This window comes from Pseudophryne corroboree, chromosome 8 (assembly GCF_028390025.1).
Source record: "Pseudophryne corroboree isolate aPseCor3 chromosome 8, aPseCor3.hap2, whole genome shotgun sequence".
NCBI classification, from domain to species: Eukaryota; Metazoa; Chordata; class Amphibia; order Anura; family Myobatrachidae; genus Pseudophryne; species Pseudophryne corroboree.
In genome coordinates, this window is record NC_086451.1 from 14649451 (window position 1) to 14675090 (window position 25640).

Consider the following 25640-nt stretch of genomic DNA (forward strand, 5'->3'; position numbering starts at 1 on the left):
CGGGGCGGAGCTTTGTGGTAGTGTTGGGGGGGCGGAGCTAAGCTCAGTGTCCCGAACTTCGTAAACAAAAAATATTTGTTGTGTCTGCATCATCGATGGTGGAATACCATCTGGCTCACCCCCATCGATGGCAAAAGTATTCAACATTGGTTATAGACCATGATGATTTTGAATCATCATTGGTTGATGGCCATCTGTATGGTGAGGAGGAACCTGGACAGGTGACACTATTCACTAACATTTGTACATTTGTGGAAGCGCGGAGTATATCTCAGGGGCACAGATCCATCACAGCCGGTAATAAGAGACACGTCTGGTACACTGAGCGTTATCAAACATAGGTAGTAGTTATAGTATCATAGTGAGGATTTATTTACATTCTGTACACGTGATCTGTGTTACATACTAGAATATTACGCACGCACGCGCACACATTCTACATACATACACACATCTTCAGATGGGATCCAGTCAGGTTTAGGCTGCAGGGCGGGAGGGGGGGGGGGGGGGGGGGGGGGGCTAGGGTTAGGTTTGGCTGCGGGAAAGTAGGATTAGGGTTAAGGGGGGCATTGGGGAAAGGTAAGTATACTTACCTTTCCCCTGTTGGGATTCTCAACAGCAGGATGCCGCAATCTGTATTGCCGCAATCTGTATTTTGACCGCCGGTATCCCGAGCAACGGCATTTTGAACCCACCACATCCAGACGGGATACAGTCAGTAGATCCACCACTATTGGTCGACGTGCATTAGATCGACATTGTCACTATGTCGACATGTACTAGGTCGACATGGAAACCGGTCGACATGCGTTTTTCACTTTTATTTTTCATTTTTTGGACTTTTTCATACTTTACGATCCACGCGGACTACGATCGGGAACGGTAACCTGTGCTGAGCGCAGCGAGGAACCTTGCATGGCAAGAGAAGCGAGCCATGCGAGGGGGGGGGGACACGTACACTAATTGGGGTTCCCCGTCACTTTACGAAGAAAACGACACCAAAAAAAAAAGTTAAAAAAAACTCACGTCGACCTTGTTCATGTTGACCCAATGATCATGTCGACCTAATGACCCGTACCCCTACCGACTTCTCACAAGGACATCAGCATAAATTTGGAATATGACAGTAAAGAAAAAACAGACGTCAGATATTTCTTATGTCTCACTTTTAAGGTCAAAGGATTGAAGAAATAGACTATGTTATATCTGTTATTCCTTTACTTTCATATTCCCAGCTTCTGCTCATGGACTTGTGGGAAGTCTGAAGACTCAGGAATGTTTGAGATAAGATTATTTATTTATATGGATATAGGCCCTCATTCCGAGTTGATCGCTCGCTAGCTGCTTTTAGCAGCCATGCAAACGCTATGCCGCCGCCCACTGGGAGTGTATCTTAGCTTAGCAGAAGTGCGAACGAAAGGATCGCAGCGCTGCTACTAAAAAAGATTGTGCAGTTTCTGAGCAGCTCGAGACTTACTCCTAGCTAGTGAACACTTCAGACTGTTCAGTTCCTGTTTTGACGTCACAAACACGCCCTGCGTTCACCCAGCCACGCCTACGTTTTTTCAGCCACTCCTGCGTTTGTATCCGACACGCCTGCGTTTTTACACACACTCCCCGAAAACGGTCAGTTACCTCCCAGAAACACCCACTTCCTGTCAATCACTCTGCGTCCAGCAGTGCGACTGAAAAGCGTCGCTAGACCTTGTGTGAAACTACGTCGGCTTTTGTGAAAGTACGTCACGCGTGCGCAGTGCGCAGTGCGCACCATACGCATGCTCAGAATTGCTGATTTTTAGCCTGATCGCTGCGCTGCGAACAACAGCAACTAGCGATCAACTCGGAATGACCCCCATTGCACATTATCACAGCGGTGTAGCACTAGTAGGCGCTGGATTTATCACTTTCTATTCATGTGTGTAACATGTGGGTAACTGACACATTTTAAAGTAGCATTAGTGGCAGGTTTAATACTTTTGCAGTCTGTATATATATATATGTGAGTGGGTTGGTTGTGCAGTAGTGTTCAGAATATGTGTAAGGAGCATTATGTGTGTCATGTAAAAATGCATTAATAATGTGCAACATACGTGTAAAGGCAGGGGCGGATCCAGCAGAAAATGATAGGGGGGGCACCATGGAAGGGGCAAGTACATTTGCGTGCGGCTTCGGTGCATGTGAGGTGGCGCTTCTTATACAATGCCCACAGTTGTAGCGCTCATTATGCAATGTCCACTGTACTGATAGTGCCCCTTATATAGACCCCATAGTAGTGGTGCCCCTTTTGCAATGCCCGTATTGCCCCCAGTAGTAATGTTGCCTGTAGTAATGCCCCCAGTCATTATGCCCCCAGTGGTAATTCCCCTGCAGTCATGACCCCAGTAGTTTACCCCCACCCCTTTAGTTTAGCCTCCCAGTGGTAATGCCCCCAGTAGTTTAGCCACCAGTAGTAATGCCCCCCTGTAGTTTGCCCCATTGTAGTTTAGTCCCTGTAGTTATGCCCCCTTGTAGCTTAGCCCCCAGTAGTTTGGCCCCTGTAGTTATCCCCCAGTAGTTTGGCCCCTGTAGTTAAGCCCCCAGTAGTTTGGCCCCCAAGTAGTAATGCCCCTGTAGTTAAGCCGCCAGTAGTAATGCCCCTGTAGTTACGCCGCCAGTAGTTAGCACCTTTGTAGTTGGCCCCCAGTAATAGTCCCCCAGTAGTTTGCCCCCAGTAGATGCCACCCAGTAATAATGTCCCCCAGCAGTTTGCCCCCAGTAGATGCCCCCCAGTAATAATGTCCCCAGTAGTTTGCCCCCAGTAGATGCCCCCCAGTAATAATGTCCCCAAGCAGTTTACCCCAGTAGATGCCCCCCAGTAATAATGTCCCTAAGCAGTTTGCCCCCAGTAGATGCCCCCCAGTAATAATGTCCTCCTGTAGTTTGCCCCCAGTAGTAATGCCCCTTAGGAGTTTACCCCCAATAGATGACCCCCCAGTAGTAATGCCCCCAGTAGATGCCCCCCAGTAATAATGCCCCCCGTAGATGCCCCCCAGTAAAAATGTCCCCCAGTAGCTGCCCCCAATAGATGACCCCCCAGTAGTAATGCCAACAGTAGATGCCCCCCAGTAATAATGCCCCAGTAGCTGCCCCCAATAGATGACTCCCCAGTAATAATGACCCCTACGAGTTTGCCCCAATAGATGACCCCCCTGTAGTAATGCCCCCAGAAGATGGCCCCCAGTAAAAAATGTCCCCCAGTAGCTGCCCCCAATAGATGAGCCCCCAGTAATAACGCCCCAGTAGCTGCCCCCAATAGATGACCCCCCCGTAATAATGCCCCCTACGAGTTTGCCCCAATAGATGACCCCCCTGTAGTAATGCCCCCAGTAGATGGCCCCCAGTAAAAATGTCCCCCAGTAGCTGCCCCAAATAGATGACCCCTCAGTAGTGATGCCCCCAGTAGTTGCCCCCCAGTTATAATGCCCCTAGTAGTTTGCCCCCCCAGTAGTAATGCCCCTTGTTGATGCCCCCCAGTAGTAATGTCCCCCGTAGTTTGCCCCCAGTAGATGCTCCCGCTGCATTAAGGAAGAAAAAAACATACTTACCGAGCCCCGTTCCCGCGCCGCTGCAGTCCTCCTCCTCCCTGGGCGTCCGCTCCTCAGTCAGCACTATGAGAGAGACGTCATGACTGACGTCTCTCCCATAGCGCACGCCGCACAGTGACAGCGCCGGAAGCCGGACCTCAGTACTGAGCTCCTGCCTCTGGCTGCCGCTGTGCAGGGAGACGAGCGCCCGCTGGTAACACAATCTCAGCGGGCGCCCGTCATCTCCCTGTGCGGCACCGGGGGGGGGGGTCACAAATGACAGGGGGGGCACGGGCCCGAGTGCCCCCCCCCCCCCTGGATCCGCCACTGTGTAAAGGGCCACTATGTGTGTCATTATGTGTATAAGGGCATTAATAATGTGCGGCATATGTGTAACAGGGTACTACTGTATGTGTGTCATTATGTGTATAGGGCACTAATAATGTGCAGCAAATGTGTAGGGGGCACTATGTGTGTCATTATGTGTATAAGGGCATTAATAATGTGCAGCATATGTGTAAGGGACATTATGTGTAAAAGGGCATTAATAAAGGTTGTCATAATGTGTAAGGTGCATTATGTTTTCTCTGACGTCCTAGTGGATGCTGGGTACTCCGTAAGGACCATGGGGAATAGACGGGCTCCGCAGGAGACTGGGCACTCTAAAAGAAAGATTAGGTACTATCTGGTGTGCACTGGCTCCTCCCTCTATGCCCCTCCTCCAGACCTCAGTTAGTATCTGTGCCCGGCCAGAGCTGGATGCACCCTAGGGGCTCTCCTGAGCTTCCTAGAAAAGAAAGTATTTGTTAGGTTTTTTATTTTCAGTGAGATCTGCTGGCAACAGACTCACTGCTACGAGGGACTGAGGGGAGAGAAACGAACCTACCTGCTTGCAGCTAGCTTGGGCTTCTAAGGCTACTGGACACCATTAGCTCCAGAGGGATCGAACACAGGGCCCGACCTCGATCGTCCGGTCCCGGAGCCGCGCCGCCGTCCCCCTTGCAGAGCCAGAAGACAGAAGAGAATCCTGAAAATCGGCGGCTGAAGACTTCGGTCTTCATTAAGGTAGCGCACAGCACTGCAGCTGTGCGCCATTGCTCCCTATGCACACCACACACTCCGGTCACTGATGGGTGCAGGGCGCTGGGGAAGGGTGCCCTGGGCAGCAATTAGAGTACCTTACATGGCTAATTGACACATAATACAGCTTTTAAGCTGTATATGTGCATAATCCCCCGCCATTATACAGATAAAAAAGCGGGAGAAGTCCGCAGAGAAGGGGGCGGGGCTATCTTCCTCAGCACACCGGCGACATTTTCTCTTCACAGCTCCGCTGGAAGACAGCTCCCCAGGCTCTCCCCTGCAGTTTCCAGGCATCAAGGGTAAAAAAGAGAGGGGGGGCACTAAATTTAGGCGCAAACTATATATAAAAGCAGCTATAGGGAAAATCGCTTTTGTTAGTGTAAATCCCTGATTATATAGCGCTGTGGTGTGTGCTGGCATACTCTCTCTCTGTCTCCCCAAAGGACTTTGTGGGGTCCTGTCCTCAGTCAGAGCATTCCCTGTGTGTGTGCGGTGTGTCGGTACGGCTGTGTCGACATGTTTGATGAGGAGGGTTACGTGGAGGCGGAGCAGGAGCCGATAAGTGTGATGTCGACCCCCGGCGGGGCCGACACCGGAGTAGATGGATATGTGGAAGGTTTTAACCGACAGTGTCAACTCCTTACATAAAAGGTTTGACGACGTGACAGCCATGGGACAGTCGGCATCTCAGCCCGCACCTGCCCAGGCGTCTCAGAGGCCATCAGGGGCTCAAAAACGCCCGCTGACTCAGATGGCAGACACAGATGTCGATACGGAGTCTGACTCCAGTGTCGACGAGGATGAGATAAATGTACAGTCCACAAGGGCCATCCGATGTATGATTACGGCTATGAAAGATGTTTTACACATTGCTGACATAAACCCGGTTACCACAAAAAAGGGTATTATGTTTGGGGAGAAAAAGCAGCCAGTGACTTTTCCCCCATCTGATGAGTTGAATGAACTGTGTGAAGAAGCGTGGTGTTCCCCAGATAAGAAACTAGTAATTTCTAAGCGGTTACTAATGGCGTACCCTTTCCCGCCAACGGATAGGTTACGCTGGGAGACATCCCCTAAGGTGGACAAGGCGCTCACACGCTTATCAAAAAAGGTGGCACTGCCTTCTCAGGATACGGCAGCCTTAAAGGAGCCTGCAGATAGAAAGCAGGAGGCTATCCTGAAGTCTGTGTATACACACTCAGGTACTATACTGAGACCTGCTATTGCTTCAGCATGGATGTGTAGTGCTGCAGCAGCGTGGTCTGATTCCCTGTCTGATAACATTGATTCCCTGGACAGGGACACTATATTGCTAACCATAGAGCATATTAAAGACGTAGTCTTATATATGAGAGATGCACAGAGGGACATTTGCCGGTTGGCATCTAGAATTAATGCAATGTCCATTTCTGCCAGGAGAGTATTATGGACTCGGCAGTGGACAGGTGATGCTGATTCTAAAAGGCACATGGAAATTTTGCCTTATAAGGGTGAGGAATTGTTTGGGGACGGTCTTTCAGACCTCGTATCCACAGCAACAGCTGGGAAGTCGACTTTTTTACCTCAGGCCTAAGAAAGCACCGTATTATCAAGTACAGTCCTTTCGGCCTCAGAAAGGCAAGCGAGTTAGAGGCGCGTCCTTTCTGCCCAGAGGCAGGGGTAGAGGGAAAAAGCTGCACCATACAGCCAGTTCCCAAGAACAAAAATCATCCCCTGCTTCCACTAAGTCCACCGCATGACGCTGGGGCTCCACATGTGGAGCCAGGTGCGGTGGGGGCCCGTCTCCGGAACTTCAGCGACCAGTGGGTTCGCTCACAGGTGGATCTCTGGGTTCTACAAGTGGTATCTCAGGGATACAAGCTGGAATTCGAGACGTCTCCCCCTCGCCGTTACCTCAAATCAGCCTTGCCAGCTACTCCCCAGGACAGAGAGGTAGTACTGGCGGCAATTCACAAGCTGTACCTCCAGCAGGTGATAATCAAAGTTCCCCTCCTTCAACAGGGACGGGGTTACTATTCCACAATGTTTGTGGTACCGAAACCAGACGGTTCGGTGAGACCCATTCTAACTTTGAAATCCTTGAACACTTATATAAGGAAGTTCAAGTTCAAAATGGAATCGCTCAGGGCGGTTATTGCAAGCCTGGAAGAGGGGGATTACATGGTATCACTGGACATCAAGGATGCTTACCTACATGTCCCCATTTACCCACCTCACCAGGTGTACCTCCGTTTTGTGGTACAGGACTGCCATTACCAATTTCAGACGTTGCCGTTTGGTCTGTCCACGGCACCGAGGGTATTTACCAAAGTAATGGCCGAAATGATGATACTCCTTCGAAAGAAGGGAGTTATAATTATCCCGTACTTGAACGATCTCCTTATAAAGGCGAGGTCCAGGGAGCAGTTGTTGGTCGGAGTAGCACTTTCTCAGGAAGTGCTACAACAGCACGGCTGGATTCTGAATATCCTGAAGTCGCAGCTGGTTCCTACGACGCGTCTGCTGTTCCTGGGTATGATTCTGGACACAGAACAGAAGAAAGTGTTTCTCCCGGAGGAGAAGGCCAAGGAGTTGTCATCTCTGGTCAGAGACCTCCTAAAACCAAAACAGGTGTCGGTGCATCACTGCACGCGAGTCCTGGGAAAGATGGTAGCTTCTTACGAGGCAATTCCATTCGGCAGGTTCCATGCACGGATCTTTCAGTGGGATCTGTTAGACAAGTGGTCCGGATCGCATCTTCAGATGCATCGGCTGATCACCCTGTCCCCGAGGGCCAGGGTGTCTCTGCTGTGGTGGCTGCAGAGTGCTCATCTTCTCGAGGGCCGCAGATTCGGCATACAGGATTGGATCCTGGTGACCACGGATGCAAGCCTCCGAGGTTGGGGGGCAGTCACTCAGGGAAGAAACTTCCAAGGACAATGGTTGAGTCAGGAAGCTTCCCTACACATAAATATTCTGGAACTAAGGGCCATTTACAATGCCCTAAGTCAGGCAAGACCCCGGCTTCAAAACCAGCCGGTGCTGATTCAGTCAGACAACATCACGGCGGTCGCCCATGTAAACCGACAGGGCGGCACAAGAAGCAGGATGGCGATGGCAGAAGCCACAAGGATTCTCCGATGGGCGGAAAATCACGTGATAGCACTGTCAGCAGTGTTCATTCCGGGAGTGGACAACTGGGAAGCAGACTTCCTCAGCAGGCACGACCTCCACCCGGGAGAGTGGGGACTTCATCCAGAAGTCTTCCAGCTGATTGTAAATCGTTGGGAAAGGCCACAGGTGGACATGATGGCGTCCCGCCTCAACAAAAAGCTAAAAAGATATTGCGCCAGGTCAAGGGACCCTCAGGCGATAGCTGTGGACGCTCTAGTGACACCGTGGGTGTACCAGTCAGTTTATGTGTTCCCTCCTCTTCCTCTCATACCAAAGGTACTGAGGATAATAAGAAAGAGAGGAGTAAGAACTATACTCATAGTTCCGGATTGGCCAAGAAGGACTTGGTACCCGGAACTACAAGAAATGATCTCAGAGGACCCTTGGCCTCTGCCGCTCCGACAGGACCTGCTACAGCAGGGGCCCTGTCTGTTCCAAGACTTACCGCGGCTGCGTTTGACGGCATGGCGGTTGAACGCCGGATCCTGATGGAAAAGGGCATTCCGGTTGAAGTCATTCCTACGCTGATAAAAGCTAGGAAGGATGTGACAGCAAAACATTATCACCGCATATGGCGAAAATATGTTGCTTGGTGTGAGGCTATGAAGGCCCAACAGAAGAATTTCAGCTGGGTCGATTTCTGCACTTCCCACAGTCAGGAGTGACTATGGGCCTAAAATTGGGATCCATTAAAGTCCAGATTTCGGCCCTGTCGATTTTCTTTCAAAAAGAACTGGCTTCACTGCCTGAAGTTCAGACGTTTGTTAAGGGAGTGCTGCATATCCAGCCCCCTTTTGTGCCTCCAGTGGCACCTTGGGATCTCAACGTTGTGTTGGATTTCCTAAAATCACATTGGTTTGAGCCACTTCAGACCGTGGAGTTGAAATATCTCACGTGGAAAGTGGTCATGCTTTTGGCCTTGGCTTCGGCTAGGCGTGTGTCAGAATTGGCGGCTTTGTCATGTAAAAGCCCCTATCTGATCTTCCATATGGACAGGGCAGAATTGAGGACTCGTCCCCAATTTCTCCCTAAGGTGGTATCAGCGTTCCATTTGAACCAACCTATTGTGGTGCCTGCGGCTACTCGGGACTTGGAGGCTTCCAAGTTGCTGGATGTAGTCCGGGCCCTGAAAATCTATGTTTCCAGCACGGCTAGAGTCAGAAAAACTGACTCGCTGTTTATCCTGCATGCACCCAACAAGCTGGGTGCTCCTGCTTCTAAGCAGACTATTGCTCGCTGGATCTGTTGCACGATTCAACTTGCACATTCTGCGGCTGGACTGCCGCATCCTAAATCAGTCAAAGCCCATTCCACGAGGAAGGTGGGCTCTTCTTGGGCGGCTGCCCGAGGGGTCTCGGCTTTACAACTTTACCGAGCTGCTACCTGGTCGGGATCAAACACATTTGCAAAATTATACAAGTTTGATACCCTGGCTGAGGAGGACCTTGAGTTTGCTCATGCGGTGCTGCAGAGTCATCCGCACTCTCCCGCCCGTTAGGGAGCTTTGGTATAATCCCCATGGTCCTTACGGAGTACCCAGCATCCACTAGGACGTCAGAGAAAATGAGAATTTACTCACCGGTAATTCTATTTCTCGTAGTCCGTAGTGGATGCTGGGAGCCCGTCCCAAGTGCGGATTTTCTGCAATACTTGTATATAGTTATTGCTTAACTAAAGGGTTATTGTTATGAGCCATCTGTTCAGTGAGGCTCAGTTGTTATTCATACTGTTAACTGGGTATAGTTATCACGAGTTGTACGGTGTGATTGGTGTGGCTGGTATGAGTCTTACGCTGGATTCCAAATCCTTTCCTTGTAGTGTCAGCTCTTCCGGGCACAGTTTCCCTAACTGAGGTCTGGAGGAGGGGCATAGAGGGAGGAGCCAGTGCACACCAGATAGTACCTAATCTTTCTTTTAGAGTGCCCAGTCTCCTGCAGAGCCCGTCTATTCCCCATGGTCCTTACGGAGTACCCAGCATCCACTACGGACTACGAGAAATAGAATTACCGGTGAGTAAATTCTTATTTATAAGGACATTAATGTGTCTCATATGTGTAAGGGGCATTACTGTGTGGAATTGTGTATAAATGCATTACTAATGTGTGGCATTATGTGTATAAGGTGCGTTACTATGTGGCGTTGCATATAGAAAGGGCACTACTGTGTCGTCTAATGTGAATAAAGAGCAATAAGACGTGGTGTAATGTGAATAAGGAGCAATTCGGTGTGATGTAATGTGAATAAGGGGCTCTACTGTGAGGAGTAACATTTATAAGATAAAGTGATACTACTGTGGGATGTAATAGGAATTATGGACACTATCGCAAGATAAAATGTGAATAAAGTTGCAGTACTGTGTGGCGTAATTGGAATTGGGGTTACTATTGTGTGGCCATGCCCCTTCCCAGCAAGAAGATGCCCTTTTTGGGCTGTGCGTCAAATGTGCGAACTGTTCCTATTTAAAATATAGGGGGTACAAGGATTGCTATGGGTGAGGGGTGATGGTGCTGGGAAGGAGGTGCAAGGTCAGAGGCAGAACCAGCGGTGGTGCTAGGGGGCACCAGCCAAAATCTTGCCTAGGGCGTCATATTGGTTAGGGCCGGCTCTGTATATATATATATATATATATATATATATATATAAAAAAATAAATAAATCCCGGCGCCAAAATACCAACACGCGGCCAAAAAAATAACAGTGCCGGAACACCGCCATGAGTCAATATGCCACTGCCGGAATACCGACTGACAGCATCCCGATCGCAAGTATTCCAGGCATTCATAGGTTTATATATATATATATATATATATATATATATATATCCAATTCAGTAAGAACCCACAGTCTTCGGCTAGACGCAGCACTCCAGGATTTTCTTTAAAGTCTTTTTGTACAGTATATATAAATACAATTCACATTACTGTGACAAGATACATGTTAACCAAATCACTAATGCTGCATTTTGGAGCCACATCAGGCTCCTTCCTCATGGCAATGTATATACAGAAGTATATTAACACTTTGGGGATGAATAAAATCCCTCGCTATATGTATAATCCAGTCCCGGAAAACACATAAATTATACGTGTTTGGAAGTGCACTAGAAGTTTCCTTCCATATCTCAATATTAGAGGAGGATTCTCCAGTTACCTTCCAGCACGTTTCACCCCTACCCAATTACTTCCAGCACGTTTCACCCTTACCCGGCTTCATCAGGTGCATGAGCTCAATGAAAGGGATCCTCTCATAAATGGGGGCTCTCCTGCAGATCTGCTCATCCGCGTCGTGCATGATCAGGTCAATGACCTCCTGCATCCAGGTGGTTCCTGAAATCCAGACCGGGCACAACATTCACAGAGGATTAATAAACCTTTATTACTGAAATCCCTTCATTGCAAAAGTATAACTTATTGTTTATAATGTTTATTTAACTCGGATGTCGCCTTCATACCACAACACTTATACATCAATATGTTATTCTGCACCAGAGCCTTAGCTAAGCAATATCCACAGGTGTTAGTTGTTCTAGATCGTAAACTCCTATGGTTCTCATATGCATGGACAGTCAATCTAGAGCATGGGTCTTCAACCTACAGCCCTCCAGCTGATGTGGAACTGCACATCCCAGCATGCCCTGCCACAGTTTTGCTATTAAGGCATGCTAAAACTGAGCAGGGCATGCTGGGATGTGTAGTTCCACAACAGCTGGATGGCCACAGGTTGAAGACCCATGATCTTTCTAGAGTGTAAGCATCTAAGGTTCTCATAGCCATAGACTGTTGATCTAGAGCAGGGGTAGACAATAATAAGATTTTACTTACCGATAAATCTATTTCTCGTAGTCCGTAGTGGATGCTGGGGACTCCGTCAGGACCATGGGGAATAGCGGCTCCGCAGGAGACAGGGCACAAAAGCAAGCTTTTAGGATCACATGGTGTGCACTGGCTCCTCCCCCTATGACCCTCCTCCAAGCCTCAGTTAGGTACTGTGCCCGGACGAGCGTACACAATAAGGAAGGATCTTGAATCCCGGGTAAGACCCAAACCAGCCACACCAATCACACCGTACAACTTGTGATCTGAACCCAGTTAACAGTATGATAACAATGAAGTAGCCTCTAAAAAAGATGGCTCACAACAATAATAACCCGATTTTTGTAACAATAACTATGTACAAGTAATGCAGACAATCCGCACTTGGGATGGGCGCCCAGCATCCACTACGGACTACGAGAAATAGATTTATCGGTAAGTAAAATCTTATTTTCTCTAACGTCCTAGTGGATGCTGGGGACTCCGTCAGGACCATGGGGATTATACCAAAGCTCCCAAACGGGCGGGAGAGTGCGGATGACTCTGCAGCACCGAATGAGAGAACTCCAGGTCCTCCTCAGCCAGGGTATCAAATTTGTAGAATTTTACAAACGTGTTCCCCCCTGACCACGTAGCTGCTCGGCAAAATTTTAAAGCCGAGACCCCCTCGGGCATCCGCCCAAGATGAGCCCACCTTCCTTGTGGAATGGGCATTGACAGATTTTGGCTGTGGCAGGCCTGCCACAGACTGTGCAAGCTGAATTGTACTACAAATCCAACGAGCAATAGTCTGCTTAGAAGCAGGAGCACCCATCTTTTGGGGTGCATACAATATAAACAGCAAGTCAGACTTTCTGACTCCAGCCGTCCTGGAAATATATATATATATATATATATATATATATATTTTTAGGGCCCCGACAACGTCTAGCAACTTGGAGTCCTCCAAGTCCCTAGTAGCCGCAGGCACCACAATATGTTGTTTCAGGCGAAACGCTGACACCACCTTAGGAAGAAACTGGGGACGAGTCCGCAGTTCTGCCCTGTCCGAATGGAAAAACAAATATGAGCTTTTTTTAAGACAAAGCCCCCAATTCTGACAATCGCCTGGCCGAGGCCAGGGCCACAACATGGTCCCTTTCCATGTGAGATATTTCAAATCCACAGATTTGATCGGTTCAAACCAATATGATTTGAGGAATCCCAACACTACGTTGAGATCCCACGGTGCCACTGGAGGCACACAAGGGGCTGTATATGCAATACTCCCTTGACAAACGTCTGGACTTCAGGAATTGAAGCCAATTTTTTCTGGAAGAAAATCTACAGGGCCGAAACTTGAACCTTAATGGACCCCAATTTGAGGCTCATAGACACTCCTGTTTTCAGGAAGTGCAGAAATCGACCTAGTTGAAATTTTTTTTCGTGGGGCCTTCCTGGCCTCACCCACGCAACATATTTTCACCACATGTGGTGATAACGTTGTGCGGTCACCTCCTTCCTGGCTTTGACCAGGGTAGGTATGACCTCTTCCGGAATGCCTTTTCCCTTAGGATCCGGCGTTCAACCGCCATGCCGTCAAACGCAGTCGCGGTAAGTCTTGGAACAGACAAGGTCCCTGCTGGAGCAGGTCCTTTCTTAGAGGCAGATGCCACGGTTCCTCTTGGAACAGACATGGTTCTTGCTGAAAGCAAATCCCATCTTAGCTCCCGAGGCCATTAGTCCTCTGTGAGCATCTCTTGAAGTTCCGGGTACCAAGTCCCTCTTGGCCAATCCGGAGCCACGAGTATAGTTCTTACTCCTCTACGTCTTATAATTCTCAATACCTTGGTTATGAGAAGCAGAAGAGGGAACACATACACCGACTGTTACACCCACAGTGTTACCAGGACGTCCACAGCTATCGCCTGAAGGTCTCGTGACCTGGCGCAATACCTGTCCCGTTTTTTGTTCGGGCGGGACGCCATCATTTCCACCTTTGGTCTTTCCCAACGGTTCACAATCATGCGGAAACTTCCCGATGAAGTTCCCACTCTCCCGGGTGGAGGTCGTGCCTGCTGAGGAAGTCTGCTTCCCAGTCGTCCACTCCCGGAATGAACACTGCTGACAGTGCTATCACATGATTTTCCGTCTAGCGAAAAATCCTTGCAGTTTTGACCACTGCCCTCCTGCTTCTTGTGCCGCCCTATCTGTTTACGTGGGCGACTGCCGTGATGTTATCCCACTGGATCAATACCGGCTGACCTTGAAGCAGAGGCCTTGCTAAGCTTATAGCATTACAAATTTGCTCTTAGCTCCAGTATATTTATGTGGAGAGAATTCTCCAGACTTGATCACACTCCCTGGAAATTTTTTCCCTGTGTGACTGCTCCCCAGCCTCTCAGGCTGGCCTCCGTGGTTACCAGCATCCAATCCTGAATGCCGAATCTGCGGCCCTCTAGAAGATGAGCACTCTGTAATCACCACAGGAGAGACACCCTTGTCCTTGGATATAGGGTTATCCGCTGATGCATCTGAAGATGCGATCCGGACCATTTGTCCAGCAGATCCCACTGAAGAGTTCTTGCGTGAAATCTGCCGAATGGAAGCGCTTCGTAATAAGCCACCATTTTTACCAGGACTCTTGTGCAATGATGCACTGACACTTTTCCTGGTTTTAGGAGGATCCCGATTAGCTCGGATAACTCCCTGGCTTTCTCCTCTGGGAGAAACACCCTTTTCCTGGACTGTGTCCAGAATCATCCCTAGGACCAGCAGACGTGTCGTCGGAACAACTGCGGTTTTGGAATATTTAGAATCCACCCGTGCTGTCGTAGAACTACTTGAGATAGTGCTACTCCGACCTCCAACTGTTCTCTGGACCTTGTTCTTATCAGGAGGTCGTCCATTTTCTTTGAGGACGAATCCTCATTTCGGTCATTACCTTGGTAAAGACCCGGGGTGCCTTGGACACTCCAACGGCATCGTCTGAAACTGATAGTGACAGTTCTGTACCACGAACCTGAGGTACCCTTGGTGAGAAAAGCAAATTTTGGGACATGGAGGTAAGCATCCCTGATGTCCCGGGACACCATATAGTCCCCTTGTTCCCAGTTCGCTATCACTGCTCTGAGTGACTCCATCTGGATTTGAACCCTTGTAAGTGTTCAAATTTTTCAGATTTAGAATCGGTCTCACCTAGCCTTCTGGCTTCAGTACCACCCTATAGTGTGGAACAATACCCCTTTCCTTGTTGTAGGAGGGGTAATTTTATTATCACCTGCTGGGAATACAGCTTGTGAATTGTTTTCAATACTGCCTCCCTGTCTGAGGGAGACATTGGTACAGCAGACTACAGGAACCTGCGAGGGGGGGAAACGCCTCGACATTCCAATCTGTGCCCCTTTGATACTACTTGTAGGATCCAGGGGTCCTGTACGGTCCCAGCGTCATGCTGAGAACTTAGTAGAAGCGGTGGAGGGCTTCTGTTACTGGGAATGGGCTGCCTGCTGCAGTCTTCTTCCCTTTCCTCTATCCCTGGGCAGATATCTTATAGGGACGAAAAGACTGAGGCTGAAAAGACGGTGTCTTTTTCTGCAGAGATGTGACTTAGGGTAAAAAACGGTGGATCTTCCAGCAGTTGCCGTGGCCACCAGGTCCCATGGACCGACCCCAAATAACTCCTCCCCTTTTATACGGCAATACATCTTTGTGCCGTTTGGAATCTGCATCCCCTGACCACTGTCGTGTCCATAAACATCTTCTTGCAGATATGGACATCGCATTTACTCTTGATGCCAGAGTGCAAATATCCCTCTGCGCATCTCGCATATATAGAAATGCATCCTTTAAATGCTCTATAGTCAATAAAATACTGTCCCTGTCAAGGGTATCAATATTTTTAGTCAGGGAATCCGACCAAGCCACCTCAGCTCTGCACATCCAGGCTGAGGCGATCGCTGGTCACAGTATAACACCAGCATGTGTGTGTATACTTTTTAGGATATTTTTCAGCCTCTTATCAGCTGGCTCCTTAAGTACGGCCCTATCTGTAGATGGTACCGCCACTTGTTCTGATAAGCATGTGAGCGCCTTATCCACCCTGAGGGGTGTTTCCCAACGCGCCTTAACTTCTGGCGGGAAAGGGTATACCGCCAATAATTTTCTATCGGGGGAAACCCACGCATCATCACACACTTCATTTAATTTATCTGATTCAGGAAAAACTACAGGTCGTTTTTTCACCTCACACATAATACCCTTCTTTGTGGTACTTGGAGTATCAGAAATATGTAACACCTCCTTCATTGCCCTTAACGTGTGGCCCTAAAGGAAAATACGTTTGTTTCTTCACCGTCGACACTGAAATCAGTGTCCGTGTCTGGGTCTATGTCGACCGACTGAGGTAAATGGGCGTTTTTACAAGCCCCTGACGGTGTCTGAGACGCCTGGACCGGTACTAATTTGTTCGCCGGCCGTCTCATGTCGTCAACCCACTTGCAGCGTGTTGACATTATCACGTAATTCCATAAGTAAGCCATCCATTCCGGTGTCGACTCCCTAGAGAGTGACATCACCATTACAGGCAATTTGCTCCGCCTCCTCACCAACATTTTCCTCATACATGTCGACACACACGTACCGACATACAGCACACACATAGGGAATGCTCTGATAGAGGACAGGACCCACTAGCCCTTTGGGGAGACAGAGGGAGAGTTTGCCAGCACACACCAAAATGCTATAATTATACAGGGACAACCCATATATAAGTGTTCCTCCCATATAGCATTTAATATATATGTATATCGCCAAATCAGTGCCCCCCCTCTCTGTTTTAACCCTGTTTCTGTAGTGCAGTGCAGGGGAGAGCCTGGGAGCCTTCCCCTCAGCCTTTCTGTGAGGGAAAATGGCGCTGTGTGCTGAGGAGAATAGGCCCCGCCCCCTTTTCGGCGGGCTTCTTCTCCGGAGATTGTGAAGTCTGGCAGGGGTTAAATACATCCATATAGCCTCAAGGGCTATATGTGATGTATTTTTCGCCATACAGGTATTCTACATTGCTGCCAGGGCGCCCCCCCCCGCGCCCTGCACCCTCCGTGATCGCTGTGTGAAGTGTGCTGACAGACAATGGCGCACAGCTGCAGTGCTGTGCGCTACCTGAGGAAGACTGAAAAGTCTTCTGCCGCCTGGTTCCGGACCTCTTCAATCTTCAGCATCTGCAAGGGGGTCGGCGGCGCGGCTCCGGGACGAACCCCAGGGCGAGACCTGTGTTCCGACTCCCTCTGAAGCTAATGGTGTCCAGTAGCCTAAGAATCCAATCCATCCTGCACGCAGGTGAGTTGAAATTCTCTCCCCTAAGTCCCTCGATGCAGTGAGCCTGTTGCCAGCAGGACTCACTGAAAATAAAGAACCTAAAAACTTTTTCTAACCAACTCTTTAAGAGAGCCACCTAGATTGCACCCTTCTCGGACGGGCACAAAAACCTAACTGAGGCTTGGAGGAGGGTCATAGGGGGAGGAGCCAGTGCACACCATGTGATCCTAAAAGCTTGCTTTTGTGCCCTGTCTCCTGCGGAGCCGCTATTCCCCATGGTCCTGACGGAGTCCCCAGCATCCACTAGGACGTTAGAGAAAAGCGGAATTCCAGCTGCTGTTGAACTACACAACCCAGCAATCCCTGCAAAAGCTTTAGCACAGGTAAATAGCAAAACGGTCACAGGGCATGCTGGGAGGTGTAGTTCTACAGCAGCTGGAAGGTCGCTTATTGCCCACCCCTGAGCTATACGAGACCTGTAAATATTTTGTCCTGCAGACAGCAGTCACCCACCTGATTTGGGATAGGTGTCCAACAAAACATCTCCGTCTCTTGCCTGGAAGTTCCAGATTTCTCCCCAGTTCTCAGCAATGCATTCAGCTATGGCCATTCCCTGGATGACAGCTAGCTTTCCCCGCATTGTAGCACCTGGTGTGAAGCTCAGGGAGGCTGAGTAGTGACTGTCCCTGACTCTCCGTTCTACTGCAAGTGACAGCTGGAGAGAACTTTTACCTGCTGGAGTCATGCCCCAGGCACGGGGAGTGGCTACATAGTCAATATCAAGCCAAATGTCCAAATAAAATCCCGGGAGCACAGGAGACACAGAGCACACACAGCACTGCACTAACGGTCCGATTCAGTCATGATCGCTACACAGTCGCAGCTGCGACCACGAATCTAAGCAAATACCACAGGAGGTGCCTTGCGGAAATAGCCGCTTCCTGACGGCTTCTATGAACTGCTGCTGCGTCCGTAGACGCAACATCGGGTCATCTGCACGAAACATCGGTCATCTGCGTAACTCTCACGTTTCTCAGGATGGCTGGGATAATTACGCAGTTGAGGCTGCGTCCAAGGGCACATCCACTGGCATCAGCACGCCCAGATAACGGGGCTGACATACCCGTTTTGTGAAAAGCTGGCCATCCCCGCTTTGAGTGTGGGATAGATTTCCAGAGGTTGGGAGTGGGAAGTGGTGATCAGGGGGGGGGAGGAGATGACGCAACGGTCATTGATGAACTGGGTCGAGAGTGGGGGGGGGGGGGGGCGCTATCATCATCTATTTCACCTCTGGGAGTCTGGTATGAGCTTACGCCCCTGCCCACAGCAGAGCTCAACCTTGTCCCAGATCAGTTTTTTGTTTTAATCGGTTTAATTAAGGTTTTACAGCATACAGGAAGTGGAAGATCGCCATCAGGATGCCTTACAAAGTTGCGCCATTACCAACAGAACCAAAGACACAATGGATTGTAAATGAGTTTACAACACACAGGATTGTAACACTTAAAAATGAACCACAACAAATAAGAACTGTGACCGGATGCACCCTCGCTGCCCGCACCAAATGATCACAGATAGGGTTTGGTTCTCACGTGACCTGGCCCATAGGGGATTCCCCCTAACAGTCAGTAACCGTCTGTTACGGACTTCACCCACTGCACCGTAGTCGGGTATGTTGCTTCCACCACAAGGCTCCTACAATGGCATCTGGATCCACGTTTCTGCTCAGGCTCCTACCACCAGCACCTGTACCGCTTGCTGCTGTGTAGGTGTGGACACGCTGTTGACACACCTCCTGGCAGAGGCGTAACTCTGGGAGGCAACGGAGTCATCTGCCGCCGGGCTCCTGCTCTGAAGGGGGGGACCTCTCCTCCCATTCTGTGACACCATTCAATTAAGTTAATTGGTAGTTGCCGCTGTTTTTCAGTGACCTAGTCCCTGCACCTTACAAATCACATCCTTTTCATTATACTGTAGATTAGTGATGAGCGGGTTCGGTTTCTCGGAAACCGAACCCCCCTGTACTTCACCCTTTTTACACGGGTCCGAGGCATACTCGCATTCTCCCGTATGGCTCGGTTAACCCGAGCGCGCCCGAACGTCATCATCCCGCTGTCGGATTCTCGCGAGATTCGGATTCTATATAAGCAGCCGCGTGTCGCCGCCATTTTCACTCGTGCATTGGAAATGTTAGGGAGAGGACGTGGCTGGCGTCCTCTCCGTGTATTGTTGATGCAAATATTTGTGCTTGCTTTACTTATTGCTTAATTGTGGGGACTGGGGAGCAGCTGTATATTAATATAGGAGGAGTACAGTGCAGAGTTTTGCTGACCAGTGACCACCACCACCAGTGTACGTTGTCTGCCTGAAAAACGCTCCATATCTGTGCTCAGTGTGCTGCATATATCTGTGCTCACACTGCTTTATTGTGGGGACTGGGGACCAGCAGTATTATTATATAGGAGGAGTACAGTGCAGAGTTTTGCTGACAGTGACCACCAGTATACGTTGTCTGCCTGAAAAACACTCCATATCTGTGCTCAGTGTGCTGTTTTATTGTGGGGACTGGGGACCACCAGTATAATATTATATAGGAGGAGTACAGTGCAGAGTTTTGCTGACCAGTGACCACCAGTATACGTTGTCTGCCTGAAAAACACTCCATATCTGTGCTGCATTGTAGACAGTATATAGTAGGAGACAGTGCATAATTTTGCTGACTACCAGTATATAATATATAGGAGTACGGTACAGTAGGCCACTGCTGTACCTACCTCTGTGTCGTCAAGTATACTATCCATCCATACCTGTGGTGCATTTCAGTTTTGCACAGTTTGCTAACCACCAGTATATAATATATAGCATTACGGTACAGTAGGCCACTGCTGTACCTACCTCTGTGTCGTCAAGTATACTATCCATCCATACCTGTGGTGCATTTCAGTTTTGCACAGTTTGCTGACCACCAGTATATAATATATAGCATTACGGTACAGTAGGCCACTGCTGTACCTACCTCTGTGTCGTCAAGTATACTATCCATCTAGATTCTATACCTGTGGTGCATTTCAGTTGTGCAGTTTGCTGACACAGTGACCACCAGTATATATAGCAGTACGGTACGGAAGGCCACTGCTGTACCTACCTTTGTGTCGTCAAGTATACTATCCATCTATATTCTATACCTGTGGTGCATTTTAGTTTTGCAGTTTGCTGACAGTGACCACCAGTATATATAGCAGTACGGTACGGTAGGCCACTGCTGCACCTACCTCTGTGTCGTTAAGTATACTATCCATCTACATTCTATACCTGTGGTGCATTTTAGTTTTGCAGTTTGCTGACACAGTGACCACCAGTATATATAGCAGTACGGTACGGAAGGCCACTGCTGTACCTACCTCTGTGTCGTCAAGTATACTATCCATCTAGATTCTATACCTGTGGTGCATTTCAGTTGTGCAGTTTGCTGACACAGTGACCACCAGTATATATAGCAGTACGGTACGGAAGGCCACTGCTGTACCTACCTCTGTGTCGTCAAGTATACTATCCATCTACATTCTATACCTGTGGTGCATTTTAGTTTTGCAGTTTGCTGACACAGTGACCACCAGTATATATAGCAGTACGGTACGGAAGGCCACTGCTGTACCTACCTCTGTGTCGTCAAGTATACTATCCATCTAGATTCTATACCTGTGGTGCATTTTAGTTTTGCAGTTTGCTGACACAGTGACCACCAGTATATATAGCAGTACGGTACGGTAGGTCACTGCTGTACCTACCTCTGTGTCGTCAAGTATACTATCCATCTAGATTCTATACCTGTGGTGCATTTCAGTTGTGCAGTTTGCTGACACAGTGACCACCAGTATATATAGCAGTACGGTACGGAAGGCCACTGCTGTACCTACCTCTGTGTCGTCAAGTATACTATCCATCTACATTCTATACCTGTGGTGCATTTTAGTTTTGCAGTTTGCTGACAGTGACCACCAGTATATATAGCAGTAAGGTACGGTAGGCCACTGCTGTACCTACCTCTGTGTCGTCAAGTATACTATCCATCTAGATTCTATACCTGTGGTGCATTTTAGTTTTGCAGTTTGCTGACACAGTGACCAACAGTATATATAGCAGTACGGTACGGTAGGCCACTGCTGTACCTACCTCTGTGTCATCAAGTATACTATCCATCTAGATTCTATACCTGTGGTGCATTTCAGTTGTGCAGTTTGCTGACACAGTGACCACCAGTATATATAGCAGTACGGTACGGAAGGCCACTGCTGTACCTACCTCTGTGTCGTCAAGTATACTATCCATCTAGATTCTATACCTGTGGTGCATTTCAGCTGTGCAGTTTGCTGACACAGTGACCACCAGTATATATAGCAGTACGGTACGGAAGGCCACTGCTGTACCTACCTCTGTGTCGTCAAGTATACTATCCATCTAGATTCTATACCTGTGGTGCATTTTAGTTTTGCAGTTTGCTGACAGTGACCACCAGTATATATAGCAGTACAGTACGGTAGGTCACTGCTGTACCTACCTCTGTGTCGTCAAGTATACTATCCATCTAGATTCTATACCTGTGGTGCATTTCAGTTGTGCAGTTTGCTGACACAGTGACCACCAGTATATATAACAGTACGGTACGGAAGGCCACTGCTGTACCTACCTCTGTGTCATCAAGTATACTATCCATCTACATTCTATACCTGTGGTGCATTTTAGTTTTGCAGTTTGCTGACACAGTGACCACCAGTATATATAGCAGTACGGTACGGAAGGCCACTGCTGTACCTACCTCTGTGTCGTCAAGTATACTATCCATCTAGATTCTATACCTGTGGTGCATTTTAGTTTTGCAGTTTGCTGACAGTGACCACCAGTATATATAGCAGTACGGTACGGTAGGTCACTGCTGTACCTACCTCTGTGTCGTCAAGTATACTATCCATCTAGATTCTATACCTGTGGTGCATTTCAGTTGTGCAGTTTGCTGACACAGTGACCACCAGTATATATAGCAGTACGGTACGGAAGGCCACTGCTGTACCTACCTCTGTGTCGTCAAGTATACTATCCATCTACATTCTATACCTGTGGTGCATTTTAGTTTTGCAGTTTGCTGACAGTGACCACCAGTATATATAGCAGTACGGTACGGTAGGCCACTGCTGTACCTACCTCTGTGTCGTCAAGTATACTATCCATCTAGATTCTATACCTGTGGTGCATTTTAGTTTTGCAGTTTGCTGACACAGTGACTACCAGTATATATAGCAGTACGGTACGGTAGGCCACTGCTGTACCTACCTCTGTGTCATCAAGTATACTATCCATCTAGATTCTATACCTGTGGTGCATTTCAGTTGTGCAGTTTGCTGACACAGTGACCACCAGTATATATAGCAGTACGGTACGGAAGGCCACTGCTGTACCTACCTCTGTGTCGTCAAGTATACTATCCATCTAGATTCTATACCTGTGGTGCATTTCAGTTGTGCAGTTTGCTGACACAGTGACCACCAGTATATATAGCAGTACGGTACGGAAGGCCACTGCTGTACCTACCTCTGTGTCGTCAAGTATACTATCCATCTAGATTCTATACCTGTGGTGCATTTCAGTTGTGCAGTTTGCTGACACAGTGACCACCAGTATATATAGCAGTACGGTACGGAAGGCCACTGCTGTACCTACCTCTGTGTCGTCAAGTATACTATCCATCTACATTCTATACCTGTGGTGCATTTTAGTTTTGCAGTTTGCTGACAGTGACCACCAGTATATATAGCAGTACGGTACGGTAGGCCACTGCTGTACCTACCTCTGTGTCGTCAAGTATACTATCCATCTACATTCTATACCTGTGGTGCATTTTAGTTTTGCAGTTTGCTGACACAGTGACCACCAGTATATATAGCAGTACGGTACGGTAGGCCACTGCTGTACCTACCTCTGTGTCATCAAGTATACTATCCATCTAGATTCTATACCTGTGGTGCATTTCAGTTGTGCAGTTTGCTGACACAGTGACCACTAGTATATATAGCAGTACGGTACGGAAGGCCACTGCTGTACCTACCTCTGTGTCGTCAAGTATACTATCCATCTACATTCTATACCTGTGGTGCATTTTAGTTTTGCAGTTTGCTGACAGTGACCACCAGTATATATAGCAGTACGGTACGGTAGGCCACTGCTGTACCTACCTCTGTGTCGTCAAGTATACTATCCATCTACATTCTATACCTGTGGTGCATTTTAGTTTTGCAGTTTGCTGACAGTGACCACCAGTATATATAGCAGTACGGTACGGTAGTCCACTGCTGTACCTACCTCTGTGTCGTAAAGTATACTATCCATCTAGATTCTATACCTGTGGTGCATTTCAGTTGTGCAGTTTGCTGACACAGTGACCACCAGTATATATAGCAGTACGGTACGGAAGGCCACTGCTGTACCTACCTCTGTGTCGTCAAGTGTACTATCCATCTAGATTCTATACCTGTGGTGCATTTTAGTTTTGCAGTTTGCTGACAGTGACCACCAGTATATATAGCAGTACGGTACGGAAGGCCACTGCTGTACCTACCTCTGTGTCGTCAAGTATTCTATCCATCTAGATTCTATACCTGTGGTGCATTTTAGTTTTGCAGTTTGATGACAGTGACCACCAGTATATATAGCAGTACGGTAGGCCACTGCTGTACCTACCTCTGTGTCGTCAAGTATACTATCCATCTACATTCCATACCTGTGGTGCATTTCAGTTGTGCGCAGTATATATAGTAGTAGGCCATTGCATTGATACTGGCATATAATTCCACACATTAAAAAATGGAGAACAAAAATGTGGAGGTTAAAATAGGGAAAGATCAAGATCCACTTCCAACTCGTGCTGAAGCTGCTGCCACTAGTCATTGCCGAGACGATGAAATGACATCAACGTCGTCTGCCAAGGCCGATGCCCAATGTCATAGTAGAGAGCATGTAAAATTCAAAAAACAAAAGTTCAGTAAAATGACCCAAAAATCAAAATTGAAAGCATCTGATGAGAAGCGTAAACTTGCCAATATGCCATTTACGACACGGAGTGGCAAGGAACGGCTGAGGCCCTGGCCTATGTTCATGGCTAGTGGTTCAGATTCACATGAGGATGGAAGCACTCATCCTCTCGCTAGAAAAATGAAAAGACTTAAGCTGGCAAAAGCACAGCAAAGAACTGTGCGTTCTTCTAAATCACAAATCCCCAAGGAGAGTCCAATTGTGTCGGTTGCGATGCCTGACCTTCCCTACACTGGACGGGAAGAGCTTGTGCCTTCCATCATTTGCACGCCCACTGCAAGTGCTGGAAGGAGCACCCGCAGTCCAGTTCCTGATAGTCAAATTGAAGATGTCACTGTTGAAGTACACCAGGATGAGGATATGGGTGTTGATGGCGCTGGGGAGGAAATTGACAAGGAGGATTCTGATGGTGAGGTGGTTTGTTTAAGTCAGGCACCCGGGGAGACACCTGTTGTCCGTGGGACGAATATGGCCATTGACATGCCTGGTCAAAATACAAAAAAAAATCAGCTCTTTGGTGTGGAATTATTTCAACACAAATGCGGACAACAGGTGTCAAGCCGTGTGTTGCCTTTGTCAAGCTGTAATAAGTAGGGGTAAGGACGTTAACCACCTCGGAACATCCTCCCTTATACGTCACCTGGAGCGCATTCATCATAAGTCAGTGACAAGTTCAAAAACTTTGGATGACAGCGGAAGCAGTCCACTGACCACTAAATCCCTTCCTCTTGTAACCAAGCTCCTGCAAACCACACCACCAACTCCCTCAGTGTCAATTTCCTCCTTACCCAGGAAATCCAATAGTCCTGCAGGCCATGTCACTGGCAAGTCTGACGAGTCCTCTCCTGCCTGGGATTCCTCCGATGCATCCTTGAGTGTAACGCCTACTGCTGCTGGCGCTGCTGTTGTTGCTGCTGGGAGTCGATCGTCATCCCAGAGGGGAAGTCGGAAGACCACTTGTACTACTTCCAGTAAGCAATTGACTGTCCAACAGTCCTTTGCGAGGAAGATGAAATATCACAGCAGTCATCCTGCTGCAAAGCAGATAACTCAGGCCTTGGCAGCCTGGGCGGTGAGAAACGTGGTTCCGGTATCCACCGTTAATTCAGAGGCAACTAGAGACTTGATTGAGGTACTGTGTCCCCGGTACCAAATACCATCTAGGTTCCATTTCTCTAGGCAGGCGATACCGAAAATGTACACAGACCTCAGAAAAAGACTCACCAGTGTCCTAAAAAATGCAGTTGTACCCAATGTCCACTTAACCACGGACATGTGGACAAGTGGAGCAGGGCAGACTCAGGACTATATTACTGTGACAGCCCACTGGGTAGATGTATTGTCTCCCGCAGCAAGAACAGCAGCGGCGGCACCAGTAGCAGCATCTCGCAAACGCCAACTCGTTCCTAGGCAGGCTACGCTTTGTATCACCGCTTTCCAGAAGAGGCACACAGCTGTCAACCTCTTACGGAAACTGAGGAACATCATCGCAGAATGGCTTACCCCAATTGGACTCTCCTGGGGATTTGTGACATCGGACAACGCAAGCAATATTGTGCGTGCATTACATCTGGGCAAATTCCAGCACGTCCCATGTTTTGCACATACATTGAATTTGGTGGTGCAGAATTATTTAAAAAATGACAGGGGCGTG

The 25640-nt window shown here is 48.4% G+C and overlaps 1 protein-coding gene across 5 annotated transcripts in view; it reads right to left on the reverse strand.

Annotated features, from left to right (window-relative positions):
- Positions 1-25640, reverse strand: part of LOC134948133 (sulfotransferase 1 family member D1-like) — a 183742-nt gene that overhangs the window by 19026 nt on the left and 139076 nt on the right. For 4 of the 5 annotated variants that reach the window (XM_063935937.1, XM_063935935.1, XM_063935933.1 and 1 more), the window contains one exon: positions 11003-11125. The exons of the other annotated variant lie outside the window; for it this stretch is intronic. In XM_063935937.1, the coding sequence (XP_063792007.1) occupies positions 11003-11125 (123 nt within the window). The remainder of the gene's footprint in view (positions 1-11002; positions 11126-25640) is intronic. 5 annotated transcript variants of the gene reach the window in all.